We start from the raw sequence: 19,070 nt of genomic DNA on the forward strand, positions 1-19,070 counted from the left end.
ATGGAGACCCTTGTAAAGTTATAAGGATGGAGACCCTTGTAAAGTTATAAGGATGGAGACCCTTGTAAAGTTATAAGGATGGAGACCCTTGTTAAGCTATAAGGATGGAGACCCTTGTAAAGTTATGAGGATGGAGACCCTTGTAAAGTTATTAGGATGGGTTATAAGGATGGAGACCCTTGTAAAGTTATGAGGATGGAGACCCTTGTAAAGTTATTAGGATGGGTTATAAGGATGGAGACCCTTGTAAAGTTATGAGGATGGAGACCCTTGTAAAGTTATTAGGATGGATACCCTTGTAAAGTTATGAGGATGGAGACCCTTGTAAAGTTATAAGGTGAACAAGACCAGGTGTTCAGGAAGGGTAAGAGTCTTCTAATTCCATCCTCGATGCCCAACAAAATGATACAATAAATTGAACAACTTTCAATATATATCCAACTTTAATTTTCTCTTTAATCTTCAATTTCCTTTCATCCACACTGTCAAACATATTGCACACGTATTTCTATTATACATATTAATCATCTTAATCATTCAAATACAGTTGGTCAGTCTTATGAACTTATAACATGTCCATAACACATACAATCTTACTCTGATACAAACATTTATCTATAAAATGTACAAATAGTTAAATATTTCAGTAGTATATATATGTATATATTTTCTTTAAACCACCATTTTTAATAGCAATTAAAGAGTTTCAGTTTTGAATTTCATTATTTTCTTGCAGATATTTTTTACATGGCCTCATCATTGTTCTCTGTTAAGCTGATCAGAAACACGATGTTAAAGGTCAGGCTTTAGACCACTGGTCACATGGATTCAATTCCCAGCCCTTGGTCACAAGTCACATTGCCTTACTGCTGATTTAGTGCCATTGTAAATTCCTCTGATTACGATATATACCCTATGTATGCAGGCTTGGACCATCAGTTGGTACAGCGGTCACACAACACACCTTTCACCCTAATCATCATCAATTTGTTTAATTTGTTCATGTTTTCAGATTACAGAAACTGATATCCTTCTCTGAATATGGCGTATTAATGATCACAGTTGTTGTTTGAGAATGTTTACACTGTTTGTTTACTAGGCTTGTCCTGGGTACTCAAACAAGGCAGCGGCTCCCATCCCTGTACCCATACACATGGACACTACCCCGTAGGACCTGTAATAGAGATTGGCTGATTGGTTAGGAGTTAATTCTACTGGGTAAAAACAAAACAGGACAATGGTTAATCTGATTGGATAAGAGCTCCAGGGGAAGAACAGCTTATCTAATTGGATGTGTGTTGGGAAAGAACAAGTTATCTGATTGGGTAAAAACTGGGGAAAGTACAGCAGCTTATCTGATTGGATAAGAACTAGAGAAAGAACAGTTAATCTGATTGAAGAAGAACTATACCATAAACACAAAGACTGTTGTATTTAATCAGATTAGTTAATCTAATCTCATAATTTGCATATCGCAAAAATCCATTGCAAGGTTTCAATCAGTCTAAAGTACACCAATCTCAATATCAACCTGTATGAGATATTTAATCTTGGTAACCAGAATAGAGAGAAGGGGCATAACTCTCACAATAATGATTTTCAATGGAAATACCTGGAAAGGTAGGATAATTACATAAAAACTAATCTAAAAATTCTCCAGTCATAAAATTTGGACTCACAGACAAACTGATTGATTAATGAAACTTTTGTATTAAATACAGGTAATAGTAATTGTTTTGAAGTATTCTAAATCTGCATGTCATGAAATTATAAAAAAAACTATCTGAAATAACTTTAACAACACATGTTTTTTATAAGGGCCTACAATTTAGGAATTAACTTTTAATTAATAAATAAAAAAGCTTGATGCAATGCTTCCTAATGTAATAAATTTAAATGGAGATCACACCATTTTTGGAAGAGAAATTCATATCAAGCTCTAAGCTGGTTTTTGAAACAAGTTGAGAAACTATTGATCAAGTAAAATACTGTTTTAAAATATATGTCTTACTTTTTCCCTCTCCGTTTGAGTTCGTGTAGAAGAGTGGCGATCTGCCTGGCACCAGTACAGCCCAGAGGGTGTCCTAGGGCAATAGCTCCGCCCTTTGGATTGACCTTTTCTGAGGGAAGACCAAGCTTGTCCACACAGTATTTGGCTTGGCTGGCAAATGCTTCATTTATCTCAAAGATCTCTATCGCTTCCTTGGTCATACCTAACCATGGATGGAGGGAGATAAATGTCAAGTATGATGAGTCGTGGATTAGGAAGGACGTACAGTGTATGTTCAAATGGAGGTAATGCTCATTATCAGTATAAAGACACAGCCTGAAGGGGCTATCAATACAATTCATGTTATATAAATTGTGGTGACCAATTATCCCAGTTTGTTACATCACAGATAAGTGTACTTAGTGTAGACTTAGTAATAAAATTACCTCTTCTATCTGGAGAAATAATGTGAACTTAATCAAAGAAAAAAAAACACTAAAAAAACAATAAAAACATTAATGTACTATCTAATTCTTTTAACCAAAAAAAGACCTCTTATACATAGAAAACATTTTAACCCTCGCATGATTAAAGATTTTACCTGTCTTTGTTAATAACATGGGGATGGCGATAGCTGGTCCAATGCCCATGATTTCTGGGGGACAGCCCCCTACAGCGTACCCCCTCAGGACTCCCAGAATTGGCAGGTTTAGACGGACAGCCTCAGATCGTCGGGCCAGTAAGACTGCTGCAGCTCCATCGCTCACCTGGCTACTGTTACCTGTATGATGTATTGTTTATAACCATTAATGTTTACCTGACTACTGTTACCTGTATGATGTATTGTTTACCTGGCTACTGTTACCTGTATGATGTATTGTTTATAACCATTAATGTTTACCTGACTACTGTTACCTGTATGATGTATTGTTTACAACCATTAATATTTACCTGACTGCTGTTACCTGTATGATGTATTGTTTACCTGGCTACTGTTACCTGTATGATGTATTGTTTACCTGACTACTGTTACCTGTATGATGTATTGTTTACCTGGCTACTGTTACCTGTATGATGTATTGTTTACCTGGCTACTGTTACCTGTATGATGTATTGTTTACCTGGTTACTGTTACCTGTATGATGTATTGTTTACCTGACTACTGTTACCTGTATGATGTATTGTTTACCTGGCTACTGTTACCTGTATGATGTATTGGTAACATCCATTGATGTTTACTGTTAACTAGAATTAGGTATGCTACATCTAATTCTTGGACTTTGTTTCAATCTCATCTATTGCCAAAATACAAATACATATTGTCAAATTCATATATCTCTTTAGTTTGAGACAGACTTAAATGTGATTTTTTGCAAGTTAATTTTTACCTCATGAGAAGGAGTTAGACCATGATTTGTGCTAGTTACCTCCCTTATATATTCATATTTGTTTGGAAGTTAAGGTCTTATGCTTCCTTAAACAACGTTTACCTGCTGTGGTTGATCCCCCTTTTTTAAATGCTGCCTTCAACTTAAGCAATCCCTGAAGAGTAGTGGGACGAATACCATCATCTTTTTTGACCTTGAAAAGTAAAAACAATCAATAAAAACAAAGAAGACTACACATTGTGACGTAGTATATATTGTTTTAGGAGGATACAACAAACAGACAGAAGAAAGGAGAAATATAACTGGATAAGTTAAATGTATAAACCTATTGTTTAGACCTTTGACCTTCACCTTTAAACTCACTTTTTACATTAAATTTGTACATCAGAATGAAATTGCATTCTTATCTAGTTACGACACAACACATTAGTTGAATGGTACGTGAAAATAATTTGTAACAGTGTAACAAAAATATATCATTTGCAAATTTCTATTTGCATAATTATGAAACATGTATATCAATTGTACATGGCATTATAAGGGACCACTAATGACCTTGAAAGGTCAGACTATGACCCTGAAAGGTCAGTGACTACAAACATCAGAGACTTATAATGTACACTAATGAAGTCTCTGTTGGCAAAGAGAATAACATTTCCGATAACTATTTAGGAAAAAAACCAACTATCTTGTATGTATAAACATCAAATCCAGCTAGCCCTTCTGTGATAGTGTATCGGATACCACTGTTACACTGTTTGGGTTATCAGTTTAACTGACTGGCTATTGATCATGATTGAGTCGCCAGTAAACTCAAATTGAAACAGTATAACCATGACATGTCACTGTGATGTTTCAGATGACAGTCGGTCTGTTCCCCACTTACAGTAATTGTTGTCTCGTTCCCCTCCTTATCTTTGATAGTTGTGGTAACAGGAACAATTTCATTGTCAAAAAGACCCTCTTTCTGTGCTTTGGCAGCCCTGTTGGTTAAAAAAAATATTATGTAATAAATTTCACTGAAAAGTTATTTCCATGGAAGCTCAATGTGCTATAGATGTGTTTTATCTCCATCAGATTACTCAGTCAGATGCATAAATAATAATCAACAAAATCAGGGTTTTTCGGCATAGCCGTTTAATTTTTCTTTTGTCCCCGGATATGACGCGACAGGTGGCGTTACTGGTCAAGAGGAAGTATGTGATTGGTCAATGTAGCGGTAAATGCAAAATGCAGATATGCAGTTAAAAACGAAACAAAGATAAGATTGAATGCAAACTGAATAAGTAGATTTTCTTTTTAAATGACACATTAATAAGATAATATTCCTGATTCAAATGCAGTCTTATTATTACCAAAAAATGATTCAAACTGATATAATTTTGTTATTCGTGCTAAAACGCTTTAGTTTGTTAGTTTATTTCACCATCAGTTCTACATTATAACCACCAGCATTAAAACTATGCCGTTTATCTTTTTTAAAGATATTTCTTTTTTATGCCGTTTGTCTTTTTTAAAGATAATTTTTTTTTTGTTCTATCAGAAAATAACATCCTGATAACATCAAAGGTCAAATGAGGACAGCTGTCTATATATGTAGGAACATAATCGACTACAGAAATTAACTTAAGGAGAAAAGATAGAAATCTGGTGAAACTGAAAGGACAAATTATCCCCTCTAATTAGGAAAGGAAAAAGAGATGACTGTTGACTTACATACACGGACAGTTTATATTACCACCTCCTAGGATTAAAACAGACCTTTTCATCTGTTAAATTTTTATTTCTATTTACATATCATATAATTTACACAATTATAGTAAATCTCCAAACTAACCTGTCCTGTGATAACAAGGCAAATTGATCCTGTTCCTCTCGGGTCAGTCCATATTTCTCAGCCACATTCTCAGACGTCAGGCTGTAAAGATGTATTCAAATCACCGATACAAAAATAATGAAAAAAAAAAAAAAAAAAAATACAATTGAAACAAACATGTCTAATCAAGTCTATATTTATAGAAAAGTCTATGGTGTGAAGCTGTATAACTCCAGGAATACTCACCCCATAGGTATCAGACAGTAGAGGTAGATAACTCCAGGAATACTCACCCCATAGGTATCAGACAGTAAAGGTAGATAACTCCAGGAATACTCACCCATAGGTATCAGACAGTAAAGGGAGATAACTCCAGGAACACTCACCCATAGGTATCAGACAGTCAGGGTAGATAACTCCAGGAATACTCACCCCATAGGTATCAGACAGTAAAGGTAGATAACTCCAGGAACACTCACCCCATAGGTATCAGACAGTCAGGGTAGATAACTCCAGGAATACTCACCCATAGGTATCAGACAGTAAAGGTAGATAACTCCAGGAACACTCACCCCATAGGTATCAGACAGTCAGGGTAGATAACTCCAGGAATACTCACCCCATAGGTATCAGACAGTAAAGGTAGATAACTCCAGGAATACTCACCCCATAGGTATCAGACAGTCAGGGTAGATAACTCCAGGAATACTCACCCCACAGGTATCAGACAGTAAAGGTAGATAACTCCAGGAATACTCACCCATAGGTATCAGACAGTAAAGGGAGATAACTCCAGGAATACTCACCCCATAGGTATCAGACAGTCAGGGTAGATAACTCCAGGGATACTCACCCCATAGGTATCAGACAGTCAGGGTAGATAACTCCAGGAATACTCACCCCATAGGTATCAGACAGTCAGGGTAGATAACTCCAGGAATACTCACCCCACAGGTATCAGACAGTCAGGGTAGATAACTCCAGGAATACTCACCCCATAGGTATCAGACAATAAAGGTAGATAACTCCAGGAATACTCACCCATAGGTATCAGACAATAAAGGGAGATAACTCCAGGAATACTCACCCCATAGGTATCAGACAATAAAGGGAGATAACTCCAGGAACACTCACCCATAGGTATCAGACAGTAAAGGGAGATAACTCCAGGAATACTCACCCCATAGGTATCAGACAGTAAAGGGAGATAACTCCAGGAACACTCACCCATAGGTATCGGACAGTAAAGGGAGATAACTCCAGGAATACTCACCCCATAGGTATCAGACAGTAAAGGGAGATAACTCCAGGAATACTCACCCCATAGGTATCAGACAGTCAGGGTAGATAACTCCAGGAACACTCACCCCATAGGTATCAGACAGTAAAGGTAGAAAACTCCAGGAATACTCACCCCATAGGTATCAGACAATAAAGGTAGATAACTCCAGGAATACTCACCCCATAGGTATCAGACAGTAAAGGGAGATAACTCCAGGAACACTCATCCCACAGGTATCAGACAATAAAGGGAGGTAACTCCAGGAATACTCACCCCATAGGTATCAGACAGTCAGGGTAGATAACTCCAGGAACACTCAACCCACAGGTATCAGACAATAAAGGGAGATAACTCCAGGAATACTCACCCCACAGGTATCGGGACAGTAAAGGGAGATAACTCCAGGAACACTCACCCCACAGGTATCAGACAGTAAAGGGAGATAACTCCAGGAATACTCACCCCATAGGTATCAGACAATAAAGGTAGATAACTCCAGGAACACTCACCCATAGGTATCAGACAGTAAAGGGAGATAACTCCAGGAATACTCACCCCATAGGTATCAGACAGTAAAGGGAGATAACTCCAGGAATACTCACCCCATAGGTATCAGACAGTAAAGGGAGATAACTCCAGGAATACTCACCCCATAGGTATCAGACAGTAAAGGGAGATAACTCCAGGAATACTCACCCAATAGGTATCAGACAATAAAGGTAGATAACTCCAGGAACACTCACCCATAGGTATCAGACAGTAAAGGGAGATAACTCCAGGAATACTCACCCCATAGGTATCAGACAGTAAATGGGAGATAACTCCAGGAATACTCACCCATAGGTATCAGACAGTAGAGGTAGATAACTCCAGGAATACTCACCCCATAGGTATCAGACAGTAAAGGGAGATAACTCCAGGAATACTCACCCCATAGGTATCAAGCAGTTCTTGGCTTTCTCCTCTCCTAACATCTTAGGGTTAAATGTATGATCTAGACCTTTGTTCATTGTCATTTGCTCAAACCTATGGATAAAAATAAAAAATTTGGATATTTTTTTTTGATATGTCTATGCTTAGGTGATTGAAGACACAAATAACTTCTAAGCATATAAGGGAAGCCGGTATAGAGGAGCCAACTTAGAGAAGGTGACTCAGAGGAGCTGACTTAGAGGGGCAGATATAGAGGATCCATCATATAATCGAGCCAACATAAGGGGCTGACTTATAGGAGTCAATATAGAGGAACTGACATAGTTGAGCCAACTTAAAGAAGCTGATTTTTAAGAGCCAATATACAGGACCCAACAAAGAGGAGCTGACTTAGAAAAGCCAACAAAGAGGAGCCCATATAAAGGGGCTGGTATAGAGGTAGAGGACATAGAGGATTTCACATATAGGAGTCTACATAGAGGAGTCAAAACAGAGGAGTCTACATAGAGGAGTCTACATAGAGGAGTCTACATAGAGGAGTCTACATAGAGGAGTCTACATAGAGGAGTCCACATAGAGGAGTCTACATAGAACAGTCTACATAGAGGAGTCTACATAGAGGAGTCTACATAGAGGAGTCCACATAGAGGAGTCTACATAGAGGAGTCCACATAGAGGAGTCTAGATAGAGGAGTCTACATAGAGGAGTCCACATAGAGGAGTTCACATAGAGGAGTCTACATAGAGGAGTTCACATAGAGGAGTCCACATAGAGGAGTTCACATAGAGGAGTCTACATAGAGGAGTTCACATAGAGGAGTCTACATAGAGGAGTCTACATAGAGGAGTTCACATAGAGGAGTCTACATAGAGGAGTTCACATAGAGGAATCTACATAGAGGAGTCTACATAGAGGAGTTCACATAGAGGAGTTCACATAGAGGAGTCTACATAGAGGAGTCTACATAGAGGAGTCCACATAGAGGAGTCTACATAGAGGAGTCTACATAGAGGAGTCCACATAGAGGAGTCTACATAGAGGAGTCCACATAGAGGAGTCTACATAGAGGAGTCTACATAGAGGAGTCAACATAGAGGAGTCTACATAGAGGAGTCCACATAGAGGAGTCTACATAGAGGAGTCTACATAGAACAGTATACATAGAGGAGTCTACATAGAGGGGTCAACATAGAGGAGTCTACATAGAGGAGTCCACATAGAGGAGTCTACATAGAGGAGTCTACATAGAGGAGTCTACATAGAGGAGTCTACATAGAGGAGTCAACATAGAGGAGTCTACATAGAGGAGTCAACATAGAGGAGTCTACATAGAGGAGTTCACATAGAGTTCACATAGAGGAGTCTACATAGAGGAGTCTACATAGAGGAGTCAACATAGAGGAGTCTACATAGAGGAGTCAACATAGAGGAGTCTACATAGAGGAGTCTACATAGAGGAGTCTACATAGAGGAGTCTACATAGAGGAGTTCACATAGAGGAGTCTACATAGAGGAGTCAACATAGAGGAGTCTCCATAGAGGAGTCTACATAGAGGAGTCTACATAGAGGAGTCTAAACAGAGGAGTCCACATAGAGGAGTCCTCATAGAGGAGTCTACATAGAGGAGTCTACATAGAGGAGTCAACATAGAGGAGTCTACATAGAACAGTCTACATAGAGGAGTCTACATAGAGGAGTCAACATAGAGGAGTCAACATAGAGGAGTCAACATAGAGGAGTCAACATAGAGGAGTCTACATAGAACAGTCTACATAGAGGAGTCTACATAGAGGAGTCAACATAGAGGAGTCAACATAGAGGAGTCTACATAGAACAGTCTACATAGAGGAGTCTACATAGAGGAGTCAACATAGAGGAGTCAACATAGAGGAGTCTACATAGAGGAGTCTACATAGAGGAGTCTACATAGAGGAGTCAACATAGAGGAGTCTACATAGAACAGTCTACATAGAGGAGTCTACATAGAGGAGTCAACATAGAGGAGTCTACATAGAGGAGTCTACATAGAGGAGTCAACATAGAGGAGTCTACATAGAACAGTCTACATAGAGGAGTCTACATAGAGGAGTCAACATAGAGGAGTCAACATAGAGGAGTCTACATAGAACAGTCTACATAGAGGAGTCTACATAGAGGAGTCAACATAGAGGAGTCAACATAGAGGAGTCTACATAGAGGAGTCTACATAGAGGAGTCTACATAGAGGAGTCCACATAGAGGAGTCGACATAGAGGAGTCAACATAGAGGAGTCAACATAGAGGAGTCTACATAGAGGAGTCCACATAGAGGAGTCCACATAGAGGAGTCTACATAGAGGAGTCAACATAGAGGAGTCCACATAGAGGAGTCTACATAGAGGAGTCTACATAGAGGAGTTCACATAGAGGAGTCAACATAGAGGAGTCTACATAGAACAGTCTACATAGAACAGTCTACATAGAGGAGTCTACATAGAGGAGTCTACATAGAGGAGTCTACATAGAGGAGTCTACATAGAGGAGTCAACATAGAGGAGTCTACATAGAACAGTCTACATAGAGGAGTCTACATAGAGGAGTCTACATAGAGGAGTCTACATAGAACAGTCTACATAGAACAGTCTACATAGAGGAGTCTACATAGAGGAGTCTACATAGAGGAGTCTACATAGAGGAGTCCACATAGAGGAGTCTACATAGAGGAGTCCACATAGAGGAGTCCACATAGAGGAGTCTACATAGAGGAGTCCACATAGAGGAGTCCACATAGAGGAGTCCACATAGAGGAGTCCACATAGAGGAGTCCACATAGAGGAGTCTACATAGAGGAGTCCACATAGAGGAGTCCACATAGAGGAGTCTACATAGAGGAGTCTACATAGAGGAGTCTACATAGAGGAGTCTACATAGAGGAGTCTACATAGAGGAGTCTACATAGAGGAGTCTACATAGAGGAGTCTACATAGAGGGGTCTACATAGAGGGGTCCTCATAGAGGAGTCGACATAGAGGAGTTCACATAGAGGAGTCTACATAGAGGAGTCTACATAGAGGAGTCTACATAGAGGAGTCTACATAGAGGAGTCAACATAGAGGAGTCTACATAGAGGAGTCCACATAGAGGAGTCAACATAGAGGAGTCTACATAGAGGAGTCCACATAGAGGAGTCTACATAGAGGAGTCTACATAGAGGAGTCTACATAGAGGAGTCTACATAGAGGAGTCCACATAGAGGAGTCTACATAGAACAGTCTACATAGAGGAGTCTACATAGAGGAGTCTCCATAGAGGAGTCTACATAGAGGAGTCTACATAGAGGAGTCTAAACAGAGGAGTCCACATAGAGGAGTCCTCATAGAGGAGTCTACATAGAGGAGTCTACATAGAGGAGTCTACATAGAGGAGTCAACATAGAGGAGTCTACATAGAACAGTCTACATAGAGGAGTCTACATAGAGGAGTTCACATAGAGGAGTCAACATAGAGGAGTCTACATAGAACAGTCTACATAGAACAGTCTACATAGAGGAGTCTACATAGAGGAGTCTACATAGAGGAGTCTACATAGAGGAGTCCACATAGAGGAGTCCACATAGAGGAGTCTACATAGAGGAGTCTACATAGAGGAGTCTACATAGAGGAGTCAACATAGAGGAGTCTACATAGAGGAGTCAACATAGAGGAGTCAACATAGAGGAGTCTACATAGAGGAGTCTACATAGAGGGGTCCTCATAGAGGAGTCGACATAGAGGAGTTCACATAGAGGAGTCTACATAGAGGAGTCTACATAGAGGAGTCTACATAGAGGAGTCTACATAGAGGAGTCTACATAGAGGAGTCCATATAGAGGAGTCAACATAGAGGAGTCAACATAGAGGAGTCTACATAGAGGAGTCCACATAGAGGAGTCTACATAGAGGAGTCTACATAGAGGAGTCTACATAGAGGAGTCTACATAGAGGAGTCCACATAGAGGAGTCTACATAGAACAGTCTACATAGAGGAGTCTACATAGAGGAGTCAACATAGAGGAGTCTACATAGAACAGTCTACATAGAGGAGTCTACATAGAGGAGTCAACATAGAGGAGTCTACATAGAGGAGTCTACATAGAGGAGTCTACATAGAACAGTCTACATAGAACAGTCTACATAGAGGAGTCTACATAGAGGAGTCTACATAGAGGAGTCTACATAGAGGATCACACATAGAGGAGTCCACATAGAGGAGTCCACATAGAGGAGTCTACATAGAACAGTCTACATAGAGGAGTCTACATAGAGGAGTCTACATAGAGGAGTCCACATAGAGGAGTCTACATAGAACAGTCTACATAGAGGAGTCCACATAGAGGAGTCTACATAGAGGAGTCCACATAGAGGAGTTCACATAGAGGAGTCTACATAGAGGAGTCTACATAGAGGAGTTCACATAGAGGGGTCAAAACAGAGGAGTCCACATAGAGGAGTCCACATAGAGGAGTCTACATAGAGGAGTCTACATAGAGGAGTCCACATAGAGGAGTCTACATAGAGGAGTCCACATAGAGGAGTTCACATAGAGGAGTCAACATAGAGGAGTCAACATAGAGGAGTCTACATAGAGGAGTCCACATAGAGGAGTTCACATAGAGGAGTCCACATAGAGGAGTCTACATAGAGGAGTCCACATAGAGGAGTCCACATAGAGGAGTTCACATAGAGGAGTCCACATAGAGGAGTCTACATAGAGGAGTCTACATAGAGGAGTCCACATAGAGGAGTCTACATAGAGGAGTCTACATAGAGGAGTCCACATAGAGGAGTCAACATAGAGGAGTCAACATAGAGGAGTCAACATAGAGGAGTCTACATAGAGAAGTCCACATAGAGAGAGCCAATATTAAGAGACAAGTTGACATACAGATGAGGCGACATTGGAGAGGTGACATTACGGGTTTTGGAGTAATTCATTGAAGGAAGGCGATGACTAGCTCATTGTATGATGTTAATCATTTTAAGAATAACTTCCACAGTGTGCAGTACCTCTTTGTTCAACTAGGTAACCTTTTATCTGGAAGTTTGATACTACAAGGGCGATAAATCTGACAGTTTAACACAAATATAGTTACAGTAAAACACATCAACACATTTGTCACAATTAGAAAACAATTGTTTGTCGTATCTTATAGACGTATTAAGTACCTAGTTTATTACCAATTGCTGTTAATTCTACAGATTGACAATGTTAAAACTTTGAATAATTAAAACATAAATTGCCAATGTTAATCATGATCTTAAAAACATTTCAAATATATTCCAGAAATAGAAAATGTCTGATGAAAAAAGAGAGACTTCTGTTATTACTTTCAATATTGAAAATAAAGCTAGACCACTAATTTTAAATAAACTTAGACATATATTTTTCTTGTAATGAAATTAAACATGAAATTACATACCCAGCACCGATGCCCATATCGCATTGATTATTCCTGATTGAACCTGAAAAAAAATCAACATAAATTAGGAGAATATTTATTATTACATTTTTACCAGTGAAATACCAAAAATTATTCATTCTATAAAAGTGATATTTTTCACTAGTGAAAAATATCACTTTTGCTGATTTGACCAATCAAATTAATGATTAGAAAATACAAAAATAATTGACCAATCAGAAAGCCCGACATATATGTCAGCACCTGGACAGGGGGAACTACTTTTTTTGTTTACAAATTATCGCTGTAGGCCTAGTTAGCATACGGGGTAGGTTTTTCGTTGATAAAAAAATGTAATAAACAGAATATCTAACAGTGTCTTCAGTAATACCAAATATATTTCACTCGTGTGGCTAATATTTTGATATTTTTCACTCGTGCTGTGCACTCGTGAAAAATATCAAAATATTAGCCCCACTCGTGAAATATATTTGGTATTACTGAAGACACTGTTAGATATCCTCTATTTATATATAACAAGGAGCTTTTTATAATTAAAGGAAATGTGGATATCATTGTTACATTACAAGAAATATAGACTTTAATAATGTATCACTTTTCTAACAACAACAACCCCCCACTTCACTTTCGTGAAGAAAGGATTTGCTTTATCTTTAAATACCTCTATTCCCTGTATATACATAATTAGCTTTTAATAACATTCTATGATGTTTTATCAAAATTATTTTTTTAAATTAGTTATTTTATCTTCTCAGTACTGATCATGAAACTTGAATATGTGAATCTCCATAAATCTTCGAGACAGGCTCAATATATACCCCTGGAAAGAACTCAATTGTTTTCTTATCCAGGGGAAATCAACGGCATGGATATCTTACCTGCGACATTCATGAAGGCTTGCAGTCCAGAGGAACACTGTCGGTTGGTTGTGTATACTGGGGTTGTTTCTGGAATTCCACTATAAAAATGGATCATAAATTCTTTTTACATGGAGATGAAAATAAAATTGTGACTTCTAGCATGATTGCTATTTCTTTGATAATACCACACCAAAAACTTATATTACAATTGAAACAATTGGAACCTTAGCTTCAACCAATCACAACTCTAGATCTGCTTACAAAGATGTTCATAGCAAAATTATGTAATGGACCGTTGATAACAGAATAGTCACATGATAAATATGTACATATCTAATTCTATTGAGCTATGAATTTATAAACTCTGACAAAGTGAGAGATTGTGGAGGTGGTAGTAGTAAGAGGGAGGGTTCGGAGTTCAGAGCTAACTACACAAAAAAAAAGTACAAATGGTGCCTGGATGGCTGTCTTATATTATATATACAACAAGTAGATGAAATCGGTAAACACAGCTGTACAACATCAGTAAATGTAAGTGCTGACTACGGTTTTGTATATAAGTTTCCAAAAATTTGGAAGAAAGAGTTGACAGGACAAGGTTCTTTACACACATGGACAAAGGGGGATAACTGCCATAAAAAATGGTGGATTACATAAAGTGAAGTTTACAAAGTTTGGATGAACACTTCATGAGGAGTTGACCAGGCAAGATTCTGTCATCAATAGTTAAAGGGACATAACTGTGATAAAAATAGGCGGTCAAATCCAAAATATATTAGTCCAGATTATATACGGTATGTTGACCATTCATCAATTAAATTTCATAAGACTTGGATAAAAACTGTCTGGAAAAAATCCTGACACAGACAGATAGATACACAATCTGTTTCCAGTATAACATGGAAGTATTGCTGCAGGGGTATAATTACATACACATACCTATAAAACTGGGCGACTCTAGCTGTGAAGGAATCTTTTGAATCATGCACATTGCCTACAATTTAAAAAAAAGACTTGATTTATAATATTACTGAATATTAAGGTGCATACAATATTAGAGAAACATTGCAAGTCACTTTATTGAAATGGAACTAAATGCTGATTGGAACCAAAACTTTAAATTATTTCATTTGATAATATCTATATTTTTTTTAGATAGCTTCGAAATGTCATACTGTTTTTAAAGGTAAAATATAGAAATCTATTAATAATGAAATTAAAATAATATGTCAGTGCTATGGAGGTTAGAGCTATTTATGTAATTTACAATGTAGATTATAAAGACAACTACATGTATAATTATAAACTGCTGATTCAATACATCCATGTGGAGGTAAATTAAACATATAAACACAAACAATGCATATTTACCATTCTGTACATCTTGCAACAGATTCATACACAAAATGCATATATATATATATACATAAACAAGAGATCCCAGAGGGATCTTGGCGCCCACCATTGAATGATCTTTATAGGTTCCATGTCAGATTGATCTTTTCTCTACTTTTCCCTTCCTCTAAGTCTTACTAATCTGTGTAAATTCAGAAACAGCCCTCTAGTACTTTTCAAACAAGGGGAACCTATATACAAATTTAAGATTTAGCGATAATGGCTGTCTGTCGGCCATGTTGTTTTCAGATTGGTCCCAAAATGCAACACTAGGGACCAAGGGGAACCTACATATGAAATTTGAGAAAGACCCCTTCAGTACCTTCTGTAAAATAGCGATAACAAACTTCAATTGTCAAAATCCAAGATGGCTGCCTGTCAGCCAGGTTGTTTTCTGACTGGTCTCAAAATCCAATATGCATAACTAGGCACAGAGGGCAACCTACAAATGAAATTTCAGAAAGATCCCTTCAGCAATATCTGATAAATAGCTATAACAAACGTCAATTGTCAAAATCCAAGATGGCTGCCAGTCGGCCATGTTGTTTTCCTATTGGTCCCAAGATGCAATATGCAGAACAACAGACCAAGGGGAACTTACAAAAAAGTTTGAGAAAGATCCCTTCAGTACTTTCTAAGAAATAGCGATAACAAACTTCAATTGTCAAAATCCAAGATGCCTGGCTGTCGGCCATGTTGTTTTCCAATTGGTCTCAAAATGTAATATGCATAACTAGGCATCGAGGGGAACCTACATATGAAATTTGAGAAAGATCCCTTCATTGCTTTCTCAGAAATAGTGATAACAAACTTCAATTGTCAAAATCCAAGATGGCTGCCTGTCGGCCATGCTGTTTACCGATTGGTCTCAATATGCAATATGCTTTTTGAAATTTGAGAAAGATCCCTTCAGTTCTTTCTGAGAAATAGCAATAACAAACTTCAATTGTCAAAATCCAAGATGGCTGCCTGTCGGCCATGTTGTTTTGCTATTGGTCTCAAAATGCGATATGCATAACAAGGCACCAAGGGGAACCTACATATGAAATTTGAGAAAGATCCCTTCAGTACTTTCTGAGAAATAGCAATAACAAACTTCAATTGTCAAAATCCAAGATGGCTGCCTGTCGGCCATGTTGATTTCCGAGAGGTCTCAAAATGCAATATGCATAACAAGGCACCATGGGGAACCTACATATGCAATTTGGGAAAGATCCCTTCCAGTACTTTCTGAGAAATAGCGATAACAAACTTCAATTGTCAAAATCCAAGATGGCTGCCTGTCGGCCATGTTGTTTTTCGATTGGTCTCAAAATGCAATATGCATAACTAGGCACCAAGGGGAACCAACATATGAAATTTGAGAAAGATCCCTTTAGTACTTCCTGAGAAATAGCGATAACAAACTTCAATTGTCAAAATCCAAGATGGCTGCCTGTCGGCCATGTTGTTTTCCGAGAGGTCTCAAAATGCGATATGCATAACTAGGCACCAAGGGGAACCAACATATGAAATTTGAGAAAGATCCCTTCAGTACTTTCTGAGAAATAGCGATAACAAACTTCAATTGTCAAAATCCAAGATGGCTGCCTGTCGGCCATGTTGTTTTCCGATAGGTCTCAAAATGCGCTATGCATAATTAGGCACCAAGGGGAACCTACATATGAAATTTGAGAAAGATCCCTTCAGTACTTCCTGAGAAATAGCGATAACAAACTTCAATTGTCAAAATCCAAGATGGCTGCCTGTCGGCCATGTTGATTTCCGAGAGGTCTCAAAATGCGCTATGCATAATTAGGCACCAAGGGGAACCTACATATGAAATTTGAGAAAGATCCCTTCAGTACTTTCTGAGAAATAGTGATAACAAGAATTGTTTACGGACGGACGGACGGACGGACCACGGACGCAGGGCGATTTGAATATCCCACCATCTGATGATGGTGGGCTAATAAAATATAACAAAAACAAAATGATGTTTATTTATATATATATATATCTACACATACATATAGACCTGACCAGGCCATTTTTGTCCTGTGCAGTTACATTAGTTAGCTAATATATTGCCACTGCTCCACACAGAGACCTATATTATATAGGTCTCTGCTCCACACAACCAGCCGTTATGAATTCCACTGATCAATGTCATCAATTCTAAATTAGAACTAATTACCTACCCACACATACATCCCCAATCTGTTGCGGTGACACCCCACTTTCCTTCAGCACTCCTTTGAAGACTGCTGCCAGCAGGTCATCTCCATAGGTATCCTGTTTGCAAAGAAAAATTCAATTTACAGGGATTTCCTTGTGTAACTGATCATGATGAGTGTCTGTCCTTGGTAAAAAGGTCATTCAACTGATAAGTTAAATTTACCTGTATGTAAGTTTTTAGTTAACTGTTTTGTTAATTAAGGAAAAAAGCAGCATATCAAAGTCAGATCACAAATTAAAGACGTAACCTTGACCGGCTACATTAGAATGTGGAAAATTATTGGTCGATATCGGATCCGTAAATCACCCAGGTGTCCTATATAATGACCCTGGTCACAGCCTAAGACAACATCATCTCATGATCTCTAAATCCCTTTACAACATCTAACCCAACGCACTAATCCAAAGGTTTCTGATGTTTTATCTTAAAAATCTGCCAGACTGTATCATCGGGCTTCGGATTACGAAGCATCTGTACATGTGCTGATCCACGGGGGCTTGACAGCTTCCTATGACATAGCAAAAAATAAACCCTATGTGCGATCTCTAGATCACTTTTTTTTTACTTTTTAACCCTATGGTACCTAGATATTAAACTTATTATTGACAATAATATTTCATTCTGGGTCATATAACGTGTCAAGCCCCTGTGACGCGTTGATCATGAGTTGATACGGATGAGGCCAGACGAAAATTGGAGTAAAAATCATGTACCTTGAACGATCCCCTATTTGCCTTGCCTATGGGCGTCCTGAGAGCAGAGATGACGACGATGTCGTCTGGTCTGTCCACGAACCTCCCGGTTCCTGATACTGGGGACGGCTGAACACCACCAGGCAGGTGGCTAAACACAACACGCATTCGTTCCATGTTTTCTGTCTCTGTTGGCTGACAACTACAAAATGGGCGACTTTCTCGTACGCACTGGTTAATATATATGTTATCGTGCTATTTGTATCAGGTCACTATCTAGGACTCTGATCATAGTACACACTTTACCTGTGTTTGCAAATTGATATCAATCCTTGAAGGGAATTCCGAAAGATAGAAATGACATCACATCCGTTGCACAATAAGTACATCCGGATTTCCTTAAAATGGGGCCACAGACAGGAGACTACAAACTTAAAGATCACGACGCTTGTACTCCCCATATTACGTCAGCATAAATATTCAATACCATCAAACGGAATCCTTAACGAGTATATAATTATATGTATGCCAACTAGCTGATATCAATAAGCAAAATATTTTTTGGGACTGACAAGAGGCCCATGGGCGTTAATAGTCACCAGAGTTTTGATATATTTTAGGAGGTTTGACCCCTGTGACCTTGAATGAGGGTTAATGTTATTTAAAGAATCTTTATAGCCCTTTACGTATACCCCTGAATGGTACAAACCCAATATCAGGTCTCTGAGCCTCTTGGTACAAGTGTATATAACGATTTTAGCATATTGAACCCGTGACTTTTACTAAGGTCAAGGTCATCCATTTGAACTAACTTGGTAGCCCTTCATTCTAGCATGCTACAAAACCAATGTCAGATATCTGGATCTCTTCGTTATCAAGAAGAAGTTGTTTATATATTTTAGAATATTTGACCCCTGTGACCTTGAATGAAGATCAAGGTCATTCATTTGAACAGTGTTTAAAGCCCTTCATCCCAGCATGCTTCAAATCAAATATCAGGTCTCTGGGGCACTTGGTTATAAAGAAAAAGTTATTTAAAGATTTTAGCATATTGGA

The 19,070-nt window shown here is 38.4% G+C and overlaps 1 protein-coding gene across 1 annotated transcript; it reads right to left on the reverse strand.

Moving 5' to 3' along the window:
• Positions 1–424: 424 nt before the first annotated feature.
• On the reverse strand, positions 425–18,356 carry LOC117343842 (3-ketoacyl-CoA thiolase B, peroxisomal-like). Its single transcript, XM_033906377.1, has 12 exons — positions 18,036–18,356; positions 17,285–17,378; positions 14,649–14,703; positions 13,728–13,807; positions 12,850–12,892; positions 7,407–7,502; positions 5,216–5,296; positions 4,265–4,361; positions 3,481–3,571; positions 2,592–2,771; positions 2,012–2,213; positions 425–1,174 (listed from the first exon to the last, which is right to left on the reverse strand). Exons 1-12 carry the CDS (start codon positions 18,189–18,191, stop codon positions 1,096–1,098), a joined length of 1,254 nt encoding a protein of 417 aa, XP_033762268.1. The 5' UTR covers positions 18,192–18,356; the 3' UTR covers positions 425–1,095.
• Between the last annotated feature and the right edge of the window lie 714 nt (positions 18,357–19,070).

The sequence above is a fragment of the Pecten maximus genome, chromosome 15 (genome assembly GCF_902652985.1).
Source record: "Pecten maximus chromosome 15, xPecMax1.1, whole genome shotgun sequence".
Lineage (NCBI taxonomy): Eukaryota > Metazoa > Mollusca > Bivalvia > Pectinida > Pectinidae > Pecten > Pecten maximus.

Coding starts and splice junctions, on each gene's coding strand:
- LOC117343842 (XM_033906377.1), bottom strand. CDS start 18,191: ATGGAACGAATGCGTGTTGTGTTTAGCCACCTGCCTGGTGGTGTTCAG. Junction 13,808..14,648: donor AGAGTCGCCCAGTTTTATAG/GTATGTGTATGT, acceptor CCATTTTTATAG/TGGAATTCCAGAAACAACCC. Junction 7,503..12,849: donor GATATGGGCATCGGTGCTGG/GTATGTAATTTC, acceptor TTTTATCCATAG/GTTTGAGCAAATGACAATGA.